We start from the raw sequence: 24,959 nt of genomic DNA, 5'->3' as shown, positions 1-24,959 counted from the left end.
CCATGCATAAGCCATGAAGTAGTACGTATGTACTCATGAGCACCTCCCTCAAAAGAACATCCATGCAATTTATAAAGCCATCAACATTCAACGCCACTGAGTTCCTGCTCTCAAATAACGTCAGCTTCGTACCATCATTGCCGCTTGCATTTGCCTTCGAATCAGAAGAAAAAGAAGAAGAAGATGTAGATGATGATCTAGATGAAATAGAAACAGAAGCCGATATTGGAGATGTTGTTGACTTAGCGTTGGAATTTGGATCTGCTTCTTCGAAGATCTTTGCGTCTAGGGAATTTGGTGGGAGGCTCAAAATTAATAGATGGAAATAACAGAGACAAAGAACAATAATAATGAAAGTGATCAAGCAATTATTGCAACCAAAATCATATTCTTAATTTTTTTTTTTTAAGCATCCTATATTATTCTTGTAGTCCAAAAAGAACTGTCTTTTATTTATTTATTTTATATATTCTTTATCCACAAAACCTAGGAATCTTTTTTGCCCTTGTCCTTGTAACTTGTCTCTTTCAAGCCCGAGTCATTTTTAAGCCTCCATTCAATGCAGTATAAAGGATATGGAGAAGGCTTAAGGTAATGGATGACTTCATTTGTTAAGGATGCCTTGAGAAATTGAATTCCACGTCCCAAGATGACAGTCAAAAAATTTTAAAGCTTGCAATTCCCATGAAAATTCCCAACATTTATTTCTAATGAGCCAAATGTTAGTTTCCTTTTCCTTGATAATTGTCATCTGTTTGGCAAGAAAAATCTAGCTAGAGGGGGACTGTAAATTTCAGATGGTCTAATATAACAATAGCTTTGGCAATTTATTGGCCAGATTGTTGGCAATTTTGGTAGTAAATTGTGAAAGAATTTTTATGGTTCCCCAATAGGTTTTGGGCTGTTCACCTATCTCCTTAGACAAGTGAGAGCCCCTTTAAGGGTTGGATCACCAAATTTCTATGGTACTCCAAACAATTTGTTAATCAAACCAGGGAAACCTGAGATCTAGGGCAATATATTCATGCTAAAAAGTCTCCTAATTCACATTGTCCTTGACTATCAAATTTTCGCTTTTTGGAGATGATTTTCTTACTCTGCTATTAACATCATCAAATTATGGCTTGTTGGTTTTTATTGATTGTAGTATTCAACCATTTTGTACCAAAATATTACACGTTCGGTTATTACCATGAAAGGTCAAGTGTACGCAAAATTAACCGCCCTTCAAATTTGATAATTTGTAACAATTTTTAATGCATGGTTTGCCCGTAGGAAAATGTTTGCGGTACTACAACTTTTACAACCCCATTACAAATTCATGCGGAAAAACAATTAACATTTAACTTGCGAATGAAATATTATGCATTGATGAATTTCACACAATCACCTCACCTCACCTCTATATTGAAAATTGGGCAGTAGATGAACTCAATTTACAGAAGGTATTAATTCCTCTTTACATGGCAAAGCAAATAAATTAACCCCTTCCACTTTTCACTTAGAAAATTGCAATCACTACCTGATTATGTACCCCTGAGAAATAGTCAGTAGGCCAAAAAAAAAAAAATAATAATAATAAAATAAAATTATTGAACTGTACAGTATGCTATACAATGAGTAAATATTCAATATGCTTCTTGACTGGTTGTCTTCAGTTTTTGTTCTAAAAAGGATGATCCTGCTTCCCATTTGAGTCAGATGTTGAAGCAGGAGGTCTTGAAGGACCAGAATGTGGTGGGGGAGCTGTAAGGGCATAAGTAAGTCTGGATGAAGAGTTTTCAATTAGACCAGCGACTCCAGCAGCAGCAGATTGAGCATTTGAAGGTAGGAAAAGATCGTGTTTCTGGTCTTTATAAGCACTCCAAACCTGCAAGATGGGCGCCAGCAATTGAGTTAACCTACTTATTAAATTTTAGAACTAACCTTGCTCTCTTCTAATCAAACATTCCTTGCGCTTCTCTAGAGATAGCTAACATTTTTTTTTTACTAAATGCCAAATAATGGCATGGGTTTTGATCTGAGTGAAAAAAAGTTTTCAATTATTAAGGACCAGAGTGATCAGTACTACTAGAAACTCAGCAGTTGTGGGCAACAGAGAAGAAGAAAAAAATCTATAAGGCTGATGCAGTAGAAACTAAAATGAACAAGTGTCTCATGACTAAAATGTGTGTTTTCTATTACTAAGCAAAGAGAAAAATATAAGATCATCAGGATATGACAAAATTTCAGGATGAACAATTCAAGAACATTCTCCAGACAATATAGTTAAAAAAACTACCAAAACATTAAGAGTCGAAAAAAATGAAAAGTTTGTTAAGACTTACATTAGAAGCATTCAATATGTCACGCACTTTCGTACAGTGGGCCCCTTCGGTCGCAAATGCATGCAAAACCTGGATAAGCACATTCAAGCAAGATGGCGTGAAATTTTAGCCTTAATAAACTGCATCAATTTAACCCCACAACAACACACCCCCCCCCCCCCCCCCCCACCGCACATGAGTCAGAAAGCTTCCTTAAAAATAAAAAATTAAAAAAAAGCATACACACGCCTGGTAAACAACCCCTTAAATAAAGAATCGAGAGATCTTTCTAGATATCTAAAGCTCCCTCTAATTTAGAGGAAATTAACAACATGACTCACATTTCTAATCTTTGTGAGGATGAGATATGATAGCCAATGTGTGGAACAAGTTGTAAATTCCTAACAAATAACATATAAGTGAATGTAATGTGAAAAATAGAGAACGTTTTCCAAATAACATAATAGAAGAGGATGCCCTTTCGCATTATGTTTCAGAAGAATGGGACAATGAGAGCAAAACCAATATAATGTAACTTTTGTCTAAGAATAGCCAGCAGTAAGAATTTCTCACCAATGACTTGGTATGCAACCCAACTACTTTTCTATATTAAGGAGGCAACCAAACTTTTTTACATGCATATAACAGTAAAGGTTTATGAAGCCCTAGGTAATCTAGAAGGCATGGGGCAGTTTTGGGCCTTTAATGGACAAGAGGAATCAAAACAGCATTCACTAGAATATAGATGTAACATAAGACTACAAGGGCCCTTGGTATACTAGAACTTTTGACCATGCTTGTACACTAGAATATAGACATTTGCTCAACACTTTAGAATAGCATCAACAAAGCTCAATAAAACAATATCAAAATAGTAAATGTTCTAACCTCAATTGCAAGCACCCTGCCAATAGATGCTTCAGATTCGTTCCACTTCATCTGAGAGCAAAGTCCATTCCTTCCCCCAGCCCTCCAATCAAGAAGGCCGAGAAGTACTTCAACAAGACCAACCCTACATTATTCACACAATTTGTTCTAGTATCAGAAAACATAAAAATATAAATTTTATATGAAAAAGGATTCACGAGATTAAAAATTCCACCGAGAAGAGATGCCTCAATAAGGTTTATATAATCTATTACATATTCTACATCAGAGAACGACAACTACAATAATTGGATGTATGTCCACTGTAGTTGACATTATTCAGTAGGCAATAACACATTATATTCAAGTTGGCACAGCTAAAGACCTCCTAATAAGCTGGCATCTTCACATTGGCATCATATTCATTTTATCTAACATTTGCATGTGAAGCCTTTACTGCAATTAGTCAAATGATGACAATGACTTCAGATTTCACCAATTTTTAAGTGATTTCTTATCCCAACTCTAGAAAGATTAAATGCAACTTTCACAATGATGCAACTATGGAATAAAAGTCAAATTGCTGTCTTTAGACCGATTCCTAGTTATGGTGGCGTAAGAGCTTTTCATATGTGGGGCCATCATGCAACATCTGATTGAAGCAAGACCTATGCTTTTGAAGCTTATATCATAAGTGTCTTAGGGTCAAATTGAGAACCTAGTTAATGAGTTAACAGGCAATTTTTATGTGTAGAGGCAGATTGTAATTCTGGCATAATTTTCTTTTCTTTTTAAATTATTTTCTTAATTATGTTTAGTCTAGATTCTTCTAGAATTTGTGTACAAGTAGGAGTCTTTTATTGGATTATCTTGAGCCTTAGTTTATGAGTCATATTACGAGTCATATTAGGAGTCATAGTCCTAATAGGTTAAGAGTCGGTCTATATAAAAATGCTCCATTGCATTCAAAGATTTCAGACTTGAATAATGGAATAATGAGTGATTTGCCTATGTGCCTATAGTGTTCTACTATATCTTCTTCTTCAGCATCATATTATTTTCAATATTATTGTTCACCACACTGTTTGTGCAGCCCCTGAACAGCAACAAACTGGCCTCTTTTTCTTCTTTTTTATAACCCCATATCAAACCTTGCTACTGGCATATCAAAACCCTAGCATCCTGCATACTTTGTCTACCAAATAGCCACCAAAAACCCATCAAAATAAGCCTTTAAAGTTATATTATTTGCTGCTGTAAAGAAATCCTGCAATCTGCTTGTTCTCTAGTTCAGTCCTTTTGCAATTCAATCCAATATTTTCAAGCTGTAAACAAACCACAAACCTAAACCATAATATCTAATTCTAAGACCCCAACTTTCAAATGACAAGCCCACAATGAGCACCAGTTACATCAGCGAGCCTATAAAACTATCATTCCGAACATTTGGTCACCAGTTCACAGCTTTGGAGAAATAAATTAATTTTCTTAGATTTAAACCACATTAACAAACAATATAGCAAAATTGCCATAGTTTTACTAATTCTCTCATTTCTGGTAAAAGACTTCCAATAAAGGAAAATATGATCAATGCTTGTTCTCCATATTCTCCCTCAACTATACTTGACTACACATATAATTTAACCCTTTTTTGTAATAATGTTAATAAAAAAAAAAGGAAATAATAAAGTTTATTAATGGGTTCTAAATTCATTAAGGTTAAAATTGAATCTAAAGCTCCAGGTGGGCCACTATAGACGTCAACACCGCTAATAAGGCGTCGACCTCTTGCTCGGAAGTGGGTTTTAAAGGTAGTAGGGAATTAAGAAGGCTCTCTTGCTCCATTAATTATGAAGCAAAGAGCAGTAGTGTGAGATTTGGTAGAGTCAAGGGGAGGGCTGTCGATGGTTATTTATGAAGCCCAAGCTGCTTTCATGGAACGTAAGAGGGTCAACGAGGAAGGCGGACATCATTTGTTTGCAAGAATCCAAATTGGAGCTCATTTCCAACAATGGTGGGCATAGTCTGTGGGGATATCATCATGTGGATTGGTGCTACTCAGCCTCTAGGGGGGACTCTGGTTGTATTTTTCTCATGTGGGATAGGAGGGTTGTGGAGAAGATCAAAGAGTATGTGGGAAAATTTTATGTTGCTTGCTCGTTCAAAAACATCGAAGATGGGTTCTCTTGGGCTTTTACGGGGGTTTATAGGCCCAACATATATGGTGACAGAAGATTGTTATAGGAGGAATTGACCGGCTTGCTTGGTGGAATCTGTTGTGGTGCATTGGAGACTTTAACATCACCCGTTTTCCTAGTGACATGTCAGGTGAAGGCCATTTTAGTCCCACTATGATGGATTTTTCTGATTTTATCTTTGAGCAGGGCCTCATGGACCTCCCCCTTGTAGGTGGGACTTTTATGTGGTCTAACAGTCGGAAGACTCCTTCTCGGTCTAGCATCGATAGGTTTTTGGTCTTTTTGGAATGGGAAGCCAGGTTCCCTGAACTATCTCAGAAAAGGTTGCATTGGTTATGTTTAGACCACTTCTGCATTCTTTTTTATTTTTTTGATAAGTAATGTAGTATATATCAAAATCGCAAAGGGGCGCAATCATAGTACACAAGAGAACACCTAATACGAAAGAGAAAAAAGAACAAGGGAATCTGAAAAGCTAATAACTAATAGAGCTAGATAAGCAGTTGTCCAAGTAAAGAGGGCAAAAAAGAAATAAGACTTGAGCTCCTCTAATGCCCTCTCAAGATTACCGAAGTTCCTATCATTTCTTTCCCTCCATAAGCTCCACATAAGGCAGAGAGGCACCATCTTCTAGACAGCCGCACTCCGAGAATTACCCCCCGATCACTTGCAGGCCAACAAGTCCACCACATTGTTAGGCATGACACAGGAGAGTCCAAAGAGACTGAAGATGGCGTTCCATAAGGCACTAGCGTCCCCGCAATGGAGGAGATGATCAACGGATTCCCCATTCAATTTACATAGACAATGCCGATTAACCACAATAAGTTGTCTTTTCTTGAGATTATCCATAGTAAGAATCTTCCCCAAAGCCACCAACCAGGCGAAGAAAGCCACTTTGGAGGGAGCCTTGGTCCGCCAAAACACTTCTGCATTCTTCTTGATTGTGGTAGTATTCAAGGGGGCAAAAGGTAGATGGTTTTGTGAACAAGGTGAGGCAGTGGTGGTCATCTTATTAGTTTCTAGGCCTCCCTAGCCTTATTCTAGCTTGTAAACTTAAGGCCTTGAAAGTTGATTTAAGAACCTGGAATTAGCATGTGTTTGGCAACGAGGTATCTCAAAAAAAAAAAATCTCTTTTGGAGATGTTGCGTGTTCTTGATGGTTTAGAGGAAGAATTAGATGATGAAGAGACACTAAGGAAGATATATGTCATTGAGGAATTGGAGAAAGCTAATTTAAAGTAGGAGATAAGTTGGAGGCAAAAGTCAAGGGTTCTTTGGTTAAAAGAGGGTGACAAATGTACGAAGTTTTTCCATTAGGTGGCTAATTCGAATAGGAGGAACAACTACATCGAGACGTTGTCAATCAATAGCTCAGTATTTTATGATCAACCGGCAATCAAAGATCACATTGTGCAATTCTATGATAGTCTTTTTTCATAACAATTTAGTTGGTGCCCCAAGCTGGATGACCTCAATTTTGATTCCAATGATGTGGAGGCTTCTTGGTTAGAGAGACCATTCGAGTCGGTGAGGTTGGTAAATGGTATGAATAGTGAGAAGGCGCTAGACCTTAATGGTTTTTCTATGGCGTTCTTCTAAGTAAGTTGAGAGGTGATCAAGACAGACATTATGGGACGTTTCACGATTTTCATGCTAGTAGCAAGTTCCAGAAAAGTCTCAATGCCACCTTCATTTCCCTCATTCCTAAGAAATTTGGGGCCATTGATCTTAGGGACTTTCGCCCTATTAGTATTTTGAGTTTACAAGATTATTGCTAGTCCCTGCCAATAGGTTGAAAAGGGTTGTTGGGAAGCTTATTCCGAAGCCCCAAAACGGTTTTGTCAGAGGTAGCCAAATCCTTGATTATGTGCTCATTGCAAATGAATCTCTAGAAAGTAGGATCAGATCTGTAAGTTGGATATTGAGAAGGCCTACAATCGTGTCAATTGAGAATTCTTACTTTACTTGTTGAGGAGGTGTGGTTTTGGGGAGAAATGGCGTTCTTGGATAACGCATTGTATTTCTTCGGTGCACTTCTCCATTTTGGTGAATGGCACTCCGTTTAGTTTCTTTGATATATCCTGTGGTTTGAGACAGTGAGATCCTTTTTCGCCTTTTCTCTTTGTTATTGTTATGGAGACTTAAAGTAGAATGACTTCTACAACTGATGATGGGGGTTTTCTTTCAGGATTTTTTATGAGGCCTGGGAAGGTTAACATCTCAAACTTCTTGTTTGCAGATAACAATTTGGTTTTCTATGGGGCCAAGCCTGACCACCTCTGCTATTTGAGTGCTTTATTTTTATGCTTCGAAGCTATCTCCGGATTGAAGATTAATTTGACTAAATTGGAATTGGTTCTAGTGGGTAATGTTGAGAATGTGTATGGGTTGGCTAGCATTCTAGCAGTGGGTTTCTTCTTTGCCTATGAAGTATCTTGGTCTCACTTTGGTGGCCTCCTTTAGGGCCAAGTCGATTTGGAATGGTGTTATTTAAATGATTGAGCAGTGGTTGGCTAGTTGGAAAGGATGTACCTGCCTAAGGGAGCAGGATTACCCTTATCAAGAGCACCATTTCCAATTAGCCTATGTAATTCATGTCCCTTTTCCCTCTCCCTATGGGTGTTGCAAACTAACTGAATAGAGAAGCTTCAATGAGATTTCTTGTGGGGGAGGTTTGGCAAAGAGTTCAAATTTCACTTGGTAAGTTAGTCCTAAGTTTGCTCTCCAATCTCTGAGGAAGATTTGTGGGTTCAGAACCTGGAAGCTTTCTAGTGGATCTAATAAGTTAAATGTTAGCTCTGCTAAAGTAGCTCATGACTGGGAGGTGGATTTCTTTGTCTCGTTCTTTAGCTTGGTGAAGACAAGCTTTGGTGGACCCCCTCCTAAAAAAGGTTCAATGTTAAATCTTTCTACATTGTTTTGGTTCGTATTGATGGCTCTCATTTTCCTTCGAAGAGTATTTGGCGGGCTAACGCTCTTTGGAGGGTGGCTTTCTTTGCTTGGTGGGGGCCCTAAGAAAGCTCCCTACCATGAACAATCAAGAAGCAACATGTCATTGTTATTGACAGGTTCTGTATGTGTAAGAGTAATGGGGAGTTTGTGGACCATATTCTTCTCCATTTTGAGGTTGCTTGCGCCTTATGGAATTTTTTTTCAAGCACTTTAGGTTGTCTTGGGTTCGAGTAGTTGACTTGCTTGCTTGTTGGTAGATTGCTTGTAGAACTTGGAGTGTAGTATGGAAGATGGTGCCTCTTTGCCACTTGTGGTGCCTTTCAAGGGAAATGAATTATAGAAATTTTGAGGACCACGAGAGAAAGTTGGAGGAGCTTGAGTCATTTTTCTTCTATACTCTTTTCTTTAGATAACTACATTTATTTGAGTTCAGTTATCATGATTTTCTTGTTCTTTTTTCTCCTTCTAGTTAGCTAAGTGTTTTCTCTTGTATACTTCTTGTATACCTGAGGCGCCTTATGCTTTTAATGATATTTTGATTAATTATAAATAAAAAAAGCAGGATGTAATTTCGGAAAACAAATGTCTTACTTATATAAATAAGAATAAAACTCTCGTGCAATCTATAAATACAATTATAAGTATTATAAAATCACTACTTATCCCAAAAGCTTAAGCTAATAAAAAATGATTGTTTTCATCATTTAATTATTATTTTAATACTCCCCTCACATGTGGGCTCAAACTCTCTCTTAATAAGCGAGACTCAACATGTAGAATATTTAATTGAAATGGAAGGAGAATGATTGCAACAAGGTTCAAACTCAAGAACTTTGTTCTAATACCATGTTAAATCATCACTTATCCTAAAAACTTAAACTTATAGGAAATGATTGTTTAAATCATATAAATAATATTCTAACACAATTAATATGCATTTCACACACATGACTGTTCAAGTGTGTCTGCCTGGGCATATTTTAGCATTTCTCTTGGTGCAAATAAAAGAGTTTTGACATTCATTTGGATCTGCAAGGCATAGATCACGCCACAATTGAAACTAGAAGTAAACCTATGGATTGATTAATGAACCTAGACAATGGAAGTTACTCACTTAAGTCCTTGTGCAACAAGAGCATCCCTAGCTCTATTTCCAGCAACCACAACACGTTTTAGTGTCTCAAGAGCTAGTATGCTTCCACTTTGCCATCCTATTGCTTTCATTAGGAGTGGAACAACCTGAAAACAAGATTGACAGGAGTACAGATTAAAAAAAAAAAAAAAAATTGCAGAGAACACATGGCCAATAACACAAGCTTAACGACCATTCTAATTTCTATAATGAGACAACACCCTTCTTACACCAACACCCCCCACCCCCCCCCCCCCCAACAAAAAAAAAAAAAAACCAAAAAAAAGAACATAACTCACATGAACAGAAATCAGAATTAACAAGGTGGTCACAATATCAATAAAATGAAAAATCATCCAAATCAATTTTGCAAATTTCCTATAATTTAAAATTTCCGAAGGCAATTTAACTTGAGAAACAAAAAGATACAAGAAAAAGGTTCAATTAGAGCAAGTTGTGTTCATAAATTTTCAGAGCAAAATTTGAGAATCAAGTCAATGACCATCACATTATCTAGTTTACAATGGTGTACAATGAACCAAGAACAGGATATGGATCAGCATTTTGATATAAGAAAAAATCACAAATGCTTTTTGCAAACTTGATTATAATGTCCATCCCATTCAAATGAGCAAATGTGGTTGTTACATATAACCAAATTAACAGAATCATGAGTCAACCATTTTAATGCAGAGAAACAAACTGTTTAACAAATACCTGAGGTGTCCCTACACTAGTAGCTGCCATAGCTTCAGCACATGTTGTACTAGCTGCAAGTGATGTAGTACTCGTAAACAACTAAGACGTACACGTTCTTGTGGGGTTTGTGATGGCTGTGTTGATCCATCATCAGGTTCATCTCTTCTATCAGTATAGTTGCCATTATTCACCTCCTCTGATGCCATTGTTTCTCGTCTTCCCTCATAGGCCACAGCGGCCACAAGTTTTGGCACGTATCAAGATATCCAACATGATCTGCAAGTGCAGGGTGTACTCGCAATAACGAAACCAGCGCAGCAGAGAGGAGCAAAGGAAGCTCAGGGTCAACAGGTTGTGTTTCATAATGTGTGGCAGCAATGGATGACAAATACTGATCCAGTAGTCCTTCCAAGAATCTCTTTGGATTTCTCAGGGGAAATTTGGGATCTTTTAAGAAGAGCCTGACATAGATTCCACCAACCTGCAAGATCATGTAACTTTTAGTTCATGAACAGCATGAAGACACATATGGCTAAACACAACATGTATCAGGTGATACCTGTGGCTCGTCTCTCATTTCCTGCTGCCCGGATGCCTGCTCAGGTACATCCCAATCAACGACACGACCTTTTATCTGTTCGCGGTATAGGTCTGCTGCCATAGTTGCAATCTGTGCAGACAAAGAAGCTGCCATTGCTGGTGTCCATACAAGTTCAGGTGTCTCTGTCGTCTGTTCAAGGGCAGCTACAACAGCCTCACCAGGACCATCCCTAATAACTGATACCAGGCCATCTGGAAGAAATCTTGCCAGTGTTATTGCAACTCTAGGCCCATGCATTGGCTGCCCAACAAGTTTCCCCAACAAAGAGGCTGCTGCAGCTCTTTGCTGCAAGGGAATTTCTTCTGTACATTAAAGTTATTCTTATTAATAACATATAATTTGATAATGAAACAAAAAGAAAAGGCAACAAAGTTCATTACCCTGCAACGGCAAAAGAAGTTCCAGAATGTACACCACTCCACCGTGCTTGGCAGCAGCCCAAGCAAGTTCTGCTGTGCTTGCCAATGCATAAAGAACATGAAGAACCCCTTCCCGACAATTTGGGGAAGAGTGAAGCATTTGTAATAAAATGAGAAGACTAGATCCATCCGCAACCATAGCCTCCAAGCATGGAGCATATGCAGTCAATAGTGATAATACATGCAGGCAAAGTTGAGGAATGTTGCTTTCTGATGCGACAGGCACAGAAAAGCATTCAAAAAGAGGCAACAGCTTGTCTTTAGTAGAAAATATTGACGCCAAACTTGGACTGCTTGTCAGTAAGTTCTGCAAGTATAAGAAATGTGTCAGATACATAAGATGAATAGCAACTCAATATAACAAGTGAGCAATGTACCTGAAGCGAGGTCAATCCAGATTGAAGGTTTTTAACCAGTTCAATTTTTTCCTTGTTTGCCACTTGTCCATCAGATACTGCCAAAGAATCATCAGAAATCTGCTGTTCATTGATTGGTTCAGTAGCCAAATCACTTTGGTTCTCAGATGTTTCATGCTGTTCATTAACTGATCCATGAGCCATATCATTTTGATGCTCAGATGTCTCAAGGGATAAGCCATTGACATTAACTTCATTTTGACTATCAGAATCTGTAGCACACTTATTATGCAATAGATGTGATATAAAATCAATTAGAGCAACGCAAAAAGCTTCTGGTTCACTGATCTCAAAATCTGGCTGATCATTGTAGACCCTCAAGTAGACATTGCCTACAAAGAGTTCTTTTGATAGTGCCTTATACACAAAGAACTGTGAATCTTTTAGGTCATACGAACCATCAGGACCCTGACTTGCACGTTGCTGATCCACAAATTTCAATAGTTCTGCCCGGGTTGAAGAGTTCCAGATAATCTAAAACCACAAGTGGTTAATATAGTGAAGATTATACTCAAAATATGACTAATAATCACACATGTAACTAAATTCCCAGAGACGATGATTAATGAGATACATGCCAGATGATTAAATAACTCTGCATGCAAATAGAGCATCTGACCATTTTGAAGCGATCGTTTCCTATTGCCCAAAAATAGAAGTGCAACTATTTGCAGGATAATCTCATTAGACCCCATGATTAATTACACAACCTTAGGAAAGGACGAGGGCTTGAAGACTTAACAAAAAAGTTAAGGCTGAAAAGAAAAAAGAAAACCTAAAAATATTTTTTATAAGTAAATATTGTTAGGTTTTCTGTTTTTCTAACAATATTTACTTATCAAAAATAACATTATTTAGGCTATTATCTTCTTTGGTGGTGATCATCGGTCCATTCAGAAGATTTTGAGGGAGTTCTAACAACCAAACTGGCCTCTTCAGTTTGGGAAATGACCAATTGAATCGCACCACTAGAGGCTGACCAACCAAACATTGGTATGGTCGGTGAGTAAATTGATCGACACTGATCGCTAATAAAAGGTTTTCAAAGGCTAACCTCTAGCCACCATCCAATGAGCCAGTGATGGAAAACAAAGGATATCCTTCAAGTATCTCCTAATGTAGCACACGTGATCACCAAAACTAACCGAGAATGATCAGAGCGGTGTGACACAGTGGGTCTCGTAGTTTTCTAGCAGTGAGTTGAGAATGATCGGTGCTGCGTACCGAGGGGTCATCCGAAATTAACTAAGACTATTGGCACATGTGGCATGGTCAATTTTTGTGGTTCCCTAAAACATGAATTGGAACATGCTGCTAAATTGTCAAAAACCAACCAAGGTCTTCAGCCCAGTTGATTAGGAAAAAGTATTATAAAATTGAGAGGAAGCCTACGTTAACATGCCTAGTTTAGACCCTAAGAAATACACGCACTTCCATGTGCAAAAACAGCTTGGAACTTAAAGCTAGAAACACTCTATGAGCCTTCCAAATATTGTCAATTTAGTCCCACAACTTATGTCTCAACATACATAATTTAATATTTACCTTTAATGACCATTTTTAATATTATGCAATTGCAGCCTCAAAAGAAACCACCAAAGTTCTAAAAAGAAACACACACACACATTAATATTAAAAGGAAGGATGCAAGACCATAGAATAATAATCCAAAGCCTTTGACATCACGTCATCTATGAATGATCTTCGGTGGATTCTCCATATTAAACAACTTACTGGCCATCAATTTATAGATGTCGCTTATTAGTACTCAAAATATTTTATACCATGAAATCATAGCCCACCCAAACAAATCAAAATCAGAAAACTGACACCTTTCCACAACATATATGCATATTCTAAGTCATCCAACAGAATTTGATCTTCATTCCTAGAAATCTTAACACACAAGTTGTCTTCCAGTAGACGAGAAAACAGAAAATTCATAGGATTTACCTCTGGAGACTCCAAGTTGGTGTTTAATCTAGACAGTAGGTCTTTTGGCACTTGATCTTTTAACATACTGGAAAGTTTAGGAGTTAGCAAAGCTCTGAGGGCATCAGCAGCACCCTGATTGTAAGGTGTTGAATTCTCATCACTACATAAACCACTAAGCCTTGATAGGGCCTGGGATGCTTGCACAGCATGCAGATTTTTTGCAATCTGAACACTAGCGCCAACCCCATGTGACTCGGTCATATCAGATTCCTCAGCAGTTGAATCATACTGAAGCAGCAGAGGCAAGAGGTACCTAAAAACAGCCAAAATTAAAGCAGTGAGATTGATGCATTAATATGTGATACAGGGAAACAAGGTTAGAAGTATCATAACAATTATATTAATGTTTCAATTAAAAAACTCATATGCTAACAACTCAACAAAACAAATAAAATAAAATAAAACAAAACAAAAAGATTTAAGAACGTAAACTACAGCTTTTAACAGAAAGAATGAGTGGATTTAGTGCCACCTAATCTTTTTTTCTTTTGATTAGTAAGAATATGCACCTAATCTAAATTCATGGCCATTGATTTAGCAGTGAAGCAATCATGCAGCCAAGTTAAGGGTTTGGACAAGTCAAATGGATGATGATGATAATGATGATGATATATAGACTTACCACAAAACACCAGCGTTTAATAAGGCATTCTGCAACTTATCAGACACAGAAACATTGGCAATTGTCTGGAGGGCAGCATCAACTGCCGCAGGTACAAGCTCAAGTTCAGTGCAGTTGACAATGTCATCAACTAGTCCGGAAAGTTCAAGCATCTCAATTCTGGCACTCTGAAATTGACTCAAAACAGAAAAGGTTCGCATCACATTTGTAACAATGATGGCTGATGGTTCACTTGCAGCAGTAGTAGGCTGAACAACACACATGCAACGGGAAAGAAGAGTTGCAAGAAGTTGTATCCCATCGTCCCTTACAAGCTCTTCACCATTCAATGAAGAAGATGAGCACCTAAAGATGGGAAAATCATAAGAAGCTAATTGAACATACTGGTGTCAATATTCAATTATTATTATAGTAAAATCAACAAAAGAGATATTGGCCCAAGGGGGATTTACGTCAACCAAATAAGCTCTGATGCGGCAACAAGGAGGGGTGCTCTATCAGCAGAAAGAAAATTGGTATCATCTTTGTCCACAGTAACTGCATTGAGTAGCATGGGATAGCCAGCATATTTAAATGGCTCCAGTAAATATCCATATCGTCGGTATAAGATACACTGTCCTTTCAATAGAAGTAACAACCTCCAAGGCTGAGGACCTTGCAAGCCTTGCATGGTTGCCTACAAACAGTCATGTTGAGGAAAAAGTTTAGCAAGCTTAAAACAGTGGGATGAAGATCAATAGTGATTATTCAAATCTTTCTACATTAGAAATGCTTCAAAACATGCAAATAATGTCCTAAAATGCTCTACACAAAGCAGAATCTTTATCATATTGCATCTTCAATTCTAAGTTTTATTAATACTTAATGCCATAAATGAGCCTTGTACACCTGCACTTCACAGCCGTACAAGCTACATAAATGGCTGTACTACTAGAACACGAGAATGCACAGATATTAAAAAACAAATACTATTTCAAGACAAAAGGTTCAGATGGATGTATCAAGTGAAACTAAATACATGAGAATACTTTATTTATTTTTTTAATAAGTAATCGTCAATACATGGTATTTTTAAAGATCTTAGTGAAAGAGGAGGGGGGGGGGGGGGGGGGGGGGGGGGGGGTGGGTGTGCATAAAAACAAGGGGAAATACAGGTATACACAGGTTTAAGTTGTTAGACCTATATCATGGGATAACTGGCCTATTCATGAAACTTCCACTATCTAGAAGGGACAACAGCCACATGGGAATACCATTGAAATTCTGAAGATTTTAGCATAAGAGAATCCTGCGCATTCTCATGATTTTAAGCATTTTAAGATAGATATAATAAATTTGGAGTTCAATGACTACCTGCAAGCGCTCATAAGCTTTCTGTACAGCAAGAAACCTCTCCCGCCCTTCAGGATTTTTGTCTGGATGGTATTTCATTGCAAGTTTCCTATATTGTCGCTTCAGTTTTTCTTCATCAATGTTCTCAATCTGCTTGGATATGCTAGATATCTCCTCACCCACCTCATCACTTGACACATCTTCCGGGGATATCTCTAATATTTTGCAAGCTTCTTCTTCAGAAAGATCCATGGGTCTTCGTGTCAACTCTTCACGCCACATTACTAGTAATGACTGTAGAAATTCAACATGCTCAACGATTGGCCAATATGGAAACCGGATCTCATCACATAAGTTTCGAAGGTAATAACGATGACACCACATTTCATCTCTTAGTTCTGGGTATGTCACTGGTGGCATAGGCGCATACTCATATAAAGAGTGGCAATGCTGTGACAATTTATGGGGAAAATCTCCAAGATGCTGCAAAACCTGGTTGAAAGGCAAAGAGCTCAGATTCAGCTGTAGTTTATAGAGACACATAGTGCACATTCCTCACTTCAAGGTTTAGTTATACCTGACGAATCAGATTTTCTGCTCGCATTTTGTGAGTCCATATAATCTCAGGAGTATCAGAATCAGAAACCATTGCTGCAGCAAATGCACCTGGACCACTACGCTCCAGTACATATAGCAAGGATTCAGGAAGAAGTCCACCCAATACACTGCGTTTTGCGAGTGGCAATGACGCAGAAAGTGCAGCTTCTTCCCCACCATGAAATGCTTGATGGACATGAGTCACTGAGAAGAGTTGAGCAATTGAAAGGAGATTAGATCCAGGGTATGCCAGAGAAAAATAAAATGCACCTGTGCTGTATAGACGCATCATGGCCTTGGGATTTCGGGTAACAACAGCCTTCAGCAAAGCAGCAGCACCCTCTACAATACTTGGTTCCCCAGAAAGCATAGCCTAAATTAATTTGGAAAATAAAATTGAAGATAATAAGTGCCAGACAAACATTCAGGTCTCAAAATTAAAAAGGCAGGGTCTCCACCAATGTCCATGCATATCAACTAGATTAGGAAACGAGGTTTTACAATGTCGCCACTTAAAAGAAGATGCACATACTCATACACTCATCAGACGCACACACAGACAATCATTCCAGGTCCAGAGAGACCATCAGACTACCACTGGGACTCATTTAGCATTAAAATATCAAAATTGAGAGTCAAAAATCACCTGTGCAATATTGGGCAGGCAACGTGGACTTGACAAGATCCATTTTACTCTGGGAGTTGGGGTAACTATCTCTCCAGCATCATCTAAATCTGAATGAGCAGATACCATGCTATGTAATATGGACAATGCAGCCTCCCCTACCTGAAAACAAGTAACATATATCACTAAGCATCAAGAAAATAAAAATGAAATGAGGAAAAGGTTATAAGCATGTGATTTCTAAGTTAGTGTAAGAACCCAAAAAAAAAAAAAAACACTTCTGTAGCTAGCAATTGCTAATATCCCATATGCATGATATTCCAAGGCATATGTGTCTTTCATGCATTCTCAAATAAAGTGACCATCACCCAGTGTTGGTCCTGCCAAAGCATCTCCAGAGAGGGGAGATGTTAGATAAAATCCTAAGTCCTAACCTACAGCATATTTTCAAGCAGTAGCCACTCTCGAGAATTTAACCCACATACTATGCTTGACTTCAATCAGAAGCTAAGGATGACACTTCAGCACTGCAGGCTGAATTCCATAAAAGGCAAAATGCTCTATACAAGTGAAACACTGATATGCATGCAGCACACTCACAAATCCATCATAAAACAAATAATCTAATAGAGTTTATAGGTCTCAGAAAACCAACTGTAATCAAATCGCTAACAACCATAATACAGATCAGCATTATGTTCCATGTGATATGACAATACCTGAGTAGGAGTGAGAACTGGAACCCGAATAGCTAGCGCCCAGCGAAGTTCACGGATATCACGCAACCTCTTCCAATCTAGCATCCCAGAAGCCCAGCACCTTGTTGTCCAATCAATGGCTTTCTTCGACCAGAACCTCCTGATAGCGTCCTTTTCCAGGGGTCCAACTTGTGCACCATCCTTGTCAATAAACAACCATTCCTTAAGTGGTTCCATGAAAGCGGTAGCAGCAATCAAATTTGACTGCAAAGGGATAGAAGTCCTTTCTGAAGCTTCATGAACCACTGTCAGCAGATCCACAGCTAAAACACACCCTCCAACCAAAACACAAGCCTCTACATTTGATAGAATCTTCATCAAAGCCTGAAAATATATAGAATGTAGAGAAGTTACTATACAGTGATGACAAATGCAAACGTCAATTCAGGCTTTGCCTAAATCTTGAGCCCATTCCATTTATCAGGTGGATTTTCTGAAGAATATCCAGAGTTTCATTCTCTGGGAAAAACAAACCGGTAGAATGGCATCTAAGAGAGCAAAACTGTTATGTCTGCTTGAGGTTAAAAGGATCATACAAAGCTCTATTAGCGTTATCAGTATACACTATAAAGATAAGTTCACTGTCGCATGTCAATTATTCATGATCAGTCCACTACAACACATACACGAGGACAAGGGTAATTTCTGTGTAATGACATTTCCTTCCTCTATAGAGTGAAGGGTGAGATCATGGGGCCAGGACCCACCAGCTGTGTGTTTAACTTACCAATAGAAATATATATATATATATATATATATATATATATATATATATATATGCAAAACAGAACATGGTAAAAAGTAGCACAAAGAAACTCAAAATCAACAGAAAAAATATCTATGGAACTTGATCTTTAATGTACCTTCAAAAGGAGAAGAAGACGGTGCCTCAAAGCTCTATCATCTGTTCTATCCAAAAGAACCGTGATGTGGGCAGTGCCTGCAAAAGGGCCTATTGTTTTATAATGCTGTTCATAGACAATCGCCATTGCCCTTGCACAAAGCTCTCTAACTGAAGAACCTCCACCTCCTCCAAAACCATCTAATCTTCCCATATCACACCAATCATCAGATGCACCCATTTCATCAGGAACAGCACCATCTACTGTAAGCCCTATGTCAGCATCGCATAGGAACCGATGATATAGAGCTCTAAAGAAAGCAACTGGATCGCGCAGTGGAAAATCCTGTGCCCTACCACTACTGCCACTCTCAAGTAGCAAACGCAGATAATATTGACCCACACAAACTTCCTTGGACAAGCTAGGGTAACTAACAGAGAACTCAGAATAGTTCCACGATATTTGTGGCACACTATCTTGCCCAGTCATACTCTCCACCGTTGCACCTCCTGGAACAATATCTTCAGTACGCTCCTTCTCAACATCTAGTTTATGTACCTCAGCCTGCAAAGCTTCCCTTAACTCTTGCCTGGTACGCTCATTCCAGATCAAATCTGCACGATTATGGTCAAGACTAAAGGCTCGCCAAAATTCAGGCCAATTACAAAGTAGCCTTCCAGAGCCCACAGGGGTGTTCTCCACAACAACCTGGGCGGGGGCTGGAAGGCCTGTATTTTGCAAACCAACTATATTGGGATCAGAATCAACCAAATTTGAAGCACTTGGTTCTGATGCCTCATGAAGACTCGTTGATGGACCATCAGCTGAAGCAACAGCTGATTGATCATTTTGTGGAACCCCTGAAGAGAACGCTTCACTAGTCAAGTTATCACCACTGGGAGAAACTGAAGACTGAATGGTTGTGGTCTGTTCCAGATTCGGATCTAGAGCAGATCTTTGGAAGCCATCTGATGCTTTAAAAGCACCAGCAGCTCGCTGTCTTTCCAAATCACCGACTTCAAAAGTATTGACAGAAGGTAAGGAATGCTCTTGAGATGCAAGTCCTCTTCCTATACGACCTTTCCTCTGCTGAAGTAAACGCCTCTTTCTTCTACGGTTTAATGATGCTTCCTGACTGGTGTCTTCAGATGGAACTCCATCAGAACTTGTGTGCAAATAAGCAACAAGCCCAGGGGGCAGAACCCTAGACAATAAATGTAGAGCTGGTTCATAGGAATCCGCCCAAAGGGCAACAAGCTGTCGACTAACCTCACGCCTCTCACCAGCAGGAAGGAAAAACGCATGCAATAAATGTCTCAGCAAAGCACCATCACGCAAAGCAGCATCACGCATGGACTCTGCTGCAATTGCATCTTCTTCTGCAATTGTTCGCATAATCACAGCTACTGTTTCCCTGACACTTTCAGCAGCATGTCCAAACAGTGCAAACAAGCGACGCTTCAAACCAGCTACTTGGCGTAATAGTTCAACAAAAACTGTGTATTGAGTAGTTTCACTATGTGGTTCACATATCATAGCCTCAAGAACTTCAACGACACCCATTGACAATAAAGGTGATACAGACAAAGGCTTCAGCCTATTGACAAGAATAATAACATAACCATGATGAGCAAACAGCACCGACTTGGTGTGCATAATTGTAGCATGCTGCTCTCCTTTGGAATCTGTTAATATATTTGTATCCCCAGGACCACCTCCAATAAGTACAGCAACAAGCCCTGCAGCTTCAGCAGCTACACCTTCTGAACCATTTCTGAGTAAACCCATTACTCTTCCCACAGCAGCAGGAAATGACATCACATGTGAAGCTGCACTTCTTGATGCCAACAGTCTACGTAAACATGCAATAAACCCCATCACTGTGGCAGCTGCTTTAGGTGAAGGGGGAGGCAAGGGAGGAGACTCTGGAGGAAGATTTGGAGTAGCCGGAAGCATTGTAATTAAGGCCATCAAAGTCACTTCAGGTACTTCAATGCTAAAAGGAACTCCACTATATGGTATACATGCATTGAACTCTCTTATTCTTCGCCATAACTTAGCTCTTGATCCAGGAACAGAACCACCTTCAGCAACAGCATCTTTTGCTGCTGCTGCTAAGTGTTTCAAATGCATGGAAGCACTCTCCATATCAGCACCAGGGCGTTGTTGTCCAAATTGTAAATGAACTCTTCCACAAGGTGGATCAATACGATGACCAGGCATTGTCAACCTTGGTAATACAGGTACTGGGCACTGACCCTACACAAATTCACCCAGAGGTCAACCACACCACTTGAAAATTCAGTTTCTATGTTATCTATCACCAATAAAATTTATAGGAGCAATATATGATGATCACGGTGATCATAAGGATTTTAAGCATCATGTTGCAGAATCTAACTTTTTTGGTAAACAAAAATTATCATCATCCAAGCGATAACACATCTACCTACTTCTGATTGCAACACATCACGAACTGCTGCAAGCAGGCTATCCCGAGATGTACTTGCATAAACCTACAATTCATGACACACTTCAGAAACATTACCCCCAGTGAACCAAAAGTAAAACTTAAGGCAATAAATTCTTACATGGATCGGGCAACCATCATTGAATTCAATTGCAAACATCTGGGGCTCCTCCGCAAATCGAACAAGAGAGCTTACTGCAGATAAAGGACGAACACTAATAGCCTGCACACATCTAGTGATGATTCTCAACATTTGATATAACTCCACCAAACCAAAGAAAAATAATCCTACAGAATGTTAAGTCTACAGAAATTATCCCCTATCTTTTAACTGCATGTACTCATCCTGAACTTGCATGTAGGTATACTTTTCTTAAACAGAATTATAAGATTTGTATAAAAATTTATAATGCATTGCCAGATTATTTCTTCTCTTATAAGTGCCTTCCATGTCAACACAACAACGTAACCTCTTCTTCCTTTTAACATGATCATGGTAGTTATTCATAATTTTTTTTTTTTGATAAGTAAAGTAGTTATTCATAATTTAGTCAAAACAATTTCAAAAATTTTAGTCATCAAAAAATCAAAATCAAATCTATCACTTACAAATGCATTTATTAAATTTGAGAAAATGACCTCAATTTTATGAGCAAAGCCTGTACAGTAAATGTGTATGTAGGCATCTTGACATAAGGCAGGCCTGATGCCAGTAGTAGTTATTCCAACTCTTGGCACCTAGCCAAAGCCTGAAATATAAAATTTAAAAGAAAAAACTTAAATTCAGCAGCTTACTTCATAGTTCTTCGGGCGCCTCTCAACAAGTGAAGCCCTTGTAAGAATGAGTTGACAAGATACAGCATCACCATGCTCCCCAAGTCCTCCTTTTGGGCCAACTCCCAAATTCAATCCAGTAACATTTAGAGTTCCATGAGCAGCAGACCGCAATCTTGTCACGGACCAACCCCCACAAGGGGTTTCATCTGCTCCTACTGCCTCTTTTGCTGTATTTGATATGTTTAAAAGTAATAATAATAATAAGCATCAAAAAAAGAAAAAAAAAAAAAAAAAGATGACAATAGCTTAAAAGAGAAGGAAACTTGTTTATAATGTGGTACCCCTTCTCTTTAAATACTCTGCTGCACTGAGGGATTGAGAACTGTCCACAGATAATGACAGCCCAACCATGGATTTTGCAGTTTTAGTCTGCAAAAAAGTACAACTATATAAGTTCTGATGCAAAAATATTTCCAGAGCATCAACATGACCAACAGGCATAATCAAACATTCCAGTATAGTCTGACTTCTTTGCATCAGGATCACTTCAGAGGTAAAAGGTAACCTTGTGAAAAATGTCAGTTAAAAAGTATGTAAATAAATGAGCATGAAATTATAAGTTAAACAGTTTTAGAAGCCAGCCATACCAAATTTGAGATGATAGAAGAAGTCGTGGTCCCTGAAGCAGCCTGGAAAGCTTTAGATTTTCTTCCGTATAAAGGGCAGAGAACAAAACCTCCATGTTCAACACTTTTCTTCCCATAAGCATCAGAAAGAAGAATGATGGCAGGGGAATCCATGTCTCTAAAATCCAAGCACCAGCGAAGGTCTCCAGATTTTAAATCAATAATTTCGACACCAACATGAGTAACTTTCAATTTCTGTACAAGTCACCAGTTATGAATGCAAAACAGTTTAGCAGTTTGAAAGAGTAAATTCATCATATTAGTCAAAAATAAAGGCTAGAAAAAAATGAATTTATGGACAGCAATGTAGATTGTACGTATAGCCTTAACAATTATAATGGGTTCCATTATTGTAATCATGACACTATGATTTAGCAACCATCATAAATGTTCAGACAACTAGACGTAGTAAAACAACTCAGTGGATACAACATTTACTTAGCAACAGCATAAAAATGTATCAAACTGGCAGCCAAGTTTAATGCAGTTGAATCAATGGGTTGTTGACCATGACTTTTGCAAAGCAAGTTTATCAGGTTGCAATGGGAAGGAAAATAATTAAGTTCTTATCAAAGAAACAATATGCTTTCTATAAATTGTTTTCCAGCAAAAACTCATTTGTCTGATAGTGAACATTTGCTTTCAAAAAAGAGAAAAAAAGACTGGTTTGGTTGAGAATCATAAAGAGAAGTCGTCAGTTGACCTGCCGGTTCGAAACTCCTGAGTCAACAACCTAAGGGAGGTTAGTACTCAAAAGACAAAAACCATGCAAATGGACATATTCTCCACAATGCCTGGCAATTACTGGTTGACAATATCTTAGTCTTCATAGAGTCTCACCCTTTACAAAATTAGTATAAAAATACTTCATGAAGATACAGCCATGTCTATCAGCGTTGAAGTGTCAATCCTAACTAACAAGCTAAAAGGTGATTTTGAAGTAGAGAATTCTTCCCACCTCTTCAGTTTCCCTTTTCTTTTTTCACCCATTCCAGTCCTTAATCATACAAAATAAACAAACAGGTCCTAGTAAGAATTTGTTACATAATTTTATCCAGTCCTAGTAAGCCAATATCTAGCTTGATGTCTAGTAACCAGTAATCCACAATTTTGCCTTACATATGGTCTCATCAACTCTAACATTGACAATGGCATCAAACTACTTGGCAAAGTCACAAACACGCCTCTTATTCACTGAAGCTTCATTCTTAAGGACCTAACTTACTTCCAAGCTTTTTTTTATAAGTAATAACCAGTCTTATTAAAAGCATAAGGCACCCCAAGGTACACAGAGAGTATACAAAAGGATCACGTAACTAGAAAATGAAAAGTGAGCAAGGAAATCATCATAACTAATCGACAACAGGGACATTCAAGCTTAAGAGCATTCATAAATGATATCGTAAATCAAAATACACACCTAAACCCGCACTAAAATCCAATAAACAAAACAAAACCTATCCTTTATAATCAACTTAAAAGCGCGAATCATCACACTGAACAATGCATACCAAAGTTTAAAGGAGAAAGTAAAACCGTAACTTACAAAAGGAACCCACTCTGTGGTCCGCCGCCGCAGATGTAACACCGGAAACTCGGCCACGGCGTTGAGCCTATTCCACCGAATCCTATGCAATTCCGTCAGTATACTCGCCTTATACCGTGACGAAAACTTAATCGCCCTGAATTTGCCACGCCCGTCGGTTCGCACGCTGAGATTGAACTCGTTTGAATTGTCGTCGCGGCCGATTATCGGCACGGCGCCCTCGAAATCGGTGGCGACATCGTAGGAGTTGGTGACGGCGAGCGTGGAGGGGTCGAGGGTGACTATAGAGACGCTGGAGACGCATAGTATGCGCTTGTATCGGCCGCGCCAGGAGTGCTTGATGACGAGGTAGCGGGCCAAGTACTCGGGCTCTTCCAGAGGGGGAGGGGTCGATTGGGAACTGTGAATAGAGGAATCCATTGGGGTCGATCGCGGTGGGCGCACTGTGCGGTAGCGATCGGGTGCGATACGGTTCACAGAGTCGAGGTAGGCAAGGGAGTGGTGCCGAGGCGCATTGTGAGGGCGGAGAAAGAACCAGAGTCCCGCGCCGGATTCCGCCCCCGCCGGGCTTCGGTGACGCGCAGACTGATTTGCCCCCAGCTCTGACGGTTATTTACGGATTTTGCCAGTTGGAATTCCCAGAGTCAGAACCTAACTAGACCTAAATTCTTCATCGGAAGAAAGAAATGAAAACAGTTTCTTTGATTTTGATCCAAGCGTGAGGACCTTCACAAAATGCTTTGGAGAGAGAGATAGAGAGAGATCAAGTCGAATTTGGAATTGAATAGAGTAGAAGGTTTGGCGCAGAGTCAGAGAGAGAGAGGTGACGACAGCTAGGAGAGGAAAGGAGGGCTTCGCTGTGAGGTACCATACTGTCAAAGCATTTTTCTGTTGGGGCTATTGTCACCTGCGGGTTATTTATTTGGATGACGTGCGATAAGTTTATTGGATGTGTTCGGTGTTATGCGAGACCTGAAACGTTACTGTCGACTGGATCATCTTTAGGAGATCACGCGCGCGATCAAAACGGGCACAACCACATGGGAACACAACTCCATCGGACAAGTTTTTTGTGTTATTTTACCGACCATCGCCTTTGGCCGGTCGGCTGGCGTG

The 24,959-nt window shown here is 39.0% G+C and overlaps 2 protein-coding genes across 2 annotated transcripts; both read right to left on the bottom strand.

Annotated features, from left to right (window-relative positions):
• Window positions 1–1,421: 1,421 nt before the first annotated feature.
• LOC148583008 (dnaJ homolog subfamily C GRV2-like) lies at window positions 1,422–10,322 on the bottom strand. The gene is made up of 5 exons (XM_088511653.1): window positions 10,176–10,322; window positions 9,441–9,565; window positions 3,195–3,318; window positions 2,328–2,396; window positions 1,422–1,870 (listed from the first exon to the last, which is right to left on the bottom strand). The coding sequence occupies exons 1-5, from the start codon at window positions 10,203–10,205 to the stop codon at window positions 1,667–1,669; spliced, it is 552 nt and encodes a 183-aa protein (XP_088367779.1). The 5' UTR covers window positions 10,206–10,322; the 3' UTR covers window positions 1,422–1,666.
• An 8-nt stretch (window positions 10,323–10,330) lies between these two features.
• GRV2 (DNAJ heat shock N-terminal domain-containing protein) lies at window positions 10,331–24,688 on the bottom strand. The gene is made up of 18 exons (XM_059576685.2): window positions 23,844–24,688; window positions 22,259–22,492; window positions 21,953–22,040; window positions 21,630–21,838; window positions 20,956–21,057; window positions 20,818–20,880; window positions 18,386–20,623; window positions 17,484–17,846; window positions 16,786–16,926; window positions 16,120–16,512; window positions 15,564–16,034; window positions 14,663–14,886; window positions 14,211–14,555; window positions 13,547–13,841; window positions 11,555–12,067; window positions 11,139–11,484; window positions 10,717–11,060; window positions 10,331–10,638 (listed from the first exon to the last, which is right to left on the bottom strand). The coding sequence occupies exons 1-18, from the start codon at window positions 24,261–24,263 to the stop codon at window positions 10,345–10,347; spliced, it is 7,083 nt and encodes a 2,360-aa protein (XP_059432668.2). The 5' UTR covers window positions 24,264–24,688; the 3' UTR covers window positions 10,331–10,344.
• Between the last annotated feature and the right edge of the window lie 271 nt (window positions 24,689–24,959).

This window comes from Corylus avellana, chromosome 11 (genome assembly GCF_965113065.1).
Source record: "Corylus avellana chromosome 11, dhCorAvel1.hap1.2, whole genome shotgun sequence".
Taxonomy (NCBI): domain Eukaryota; kingdom Viridiplantae; phylum Streptophyta; class Magnoliopsida; order Fagales; family Betulaceae; genus Corylus; species Corylus avellana.
Note: the sequence above shows the minus strand (reverse complement) of the source record. Positions and strands in the feature narration are given on the sequence as shown.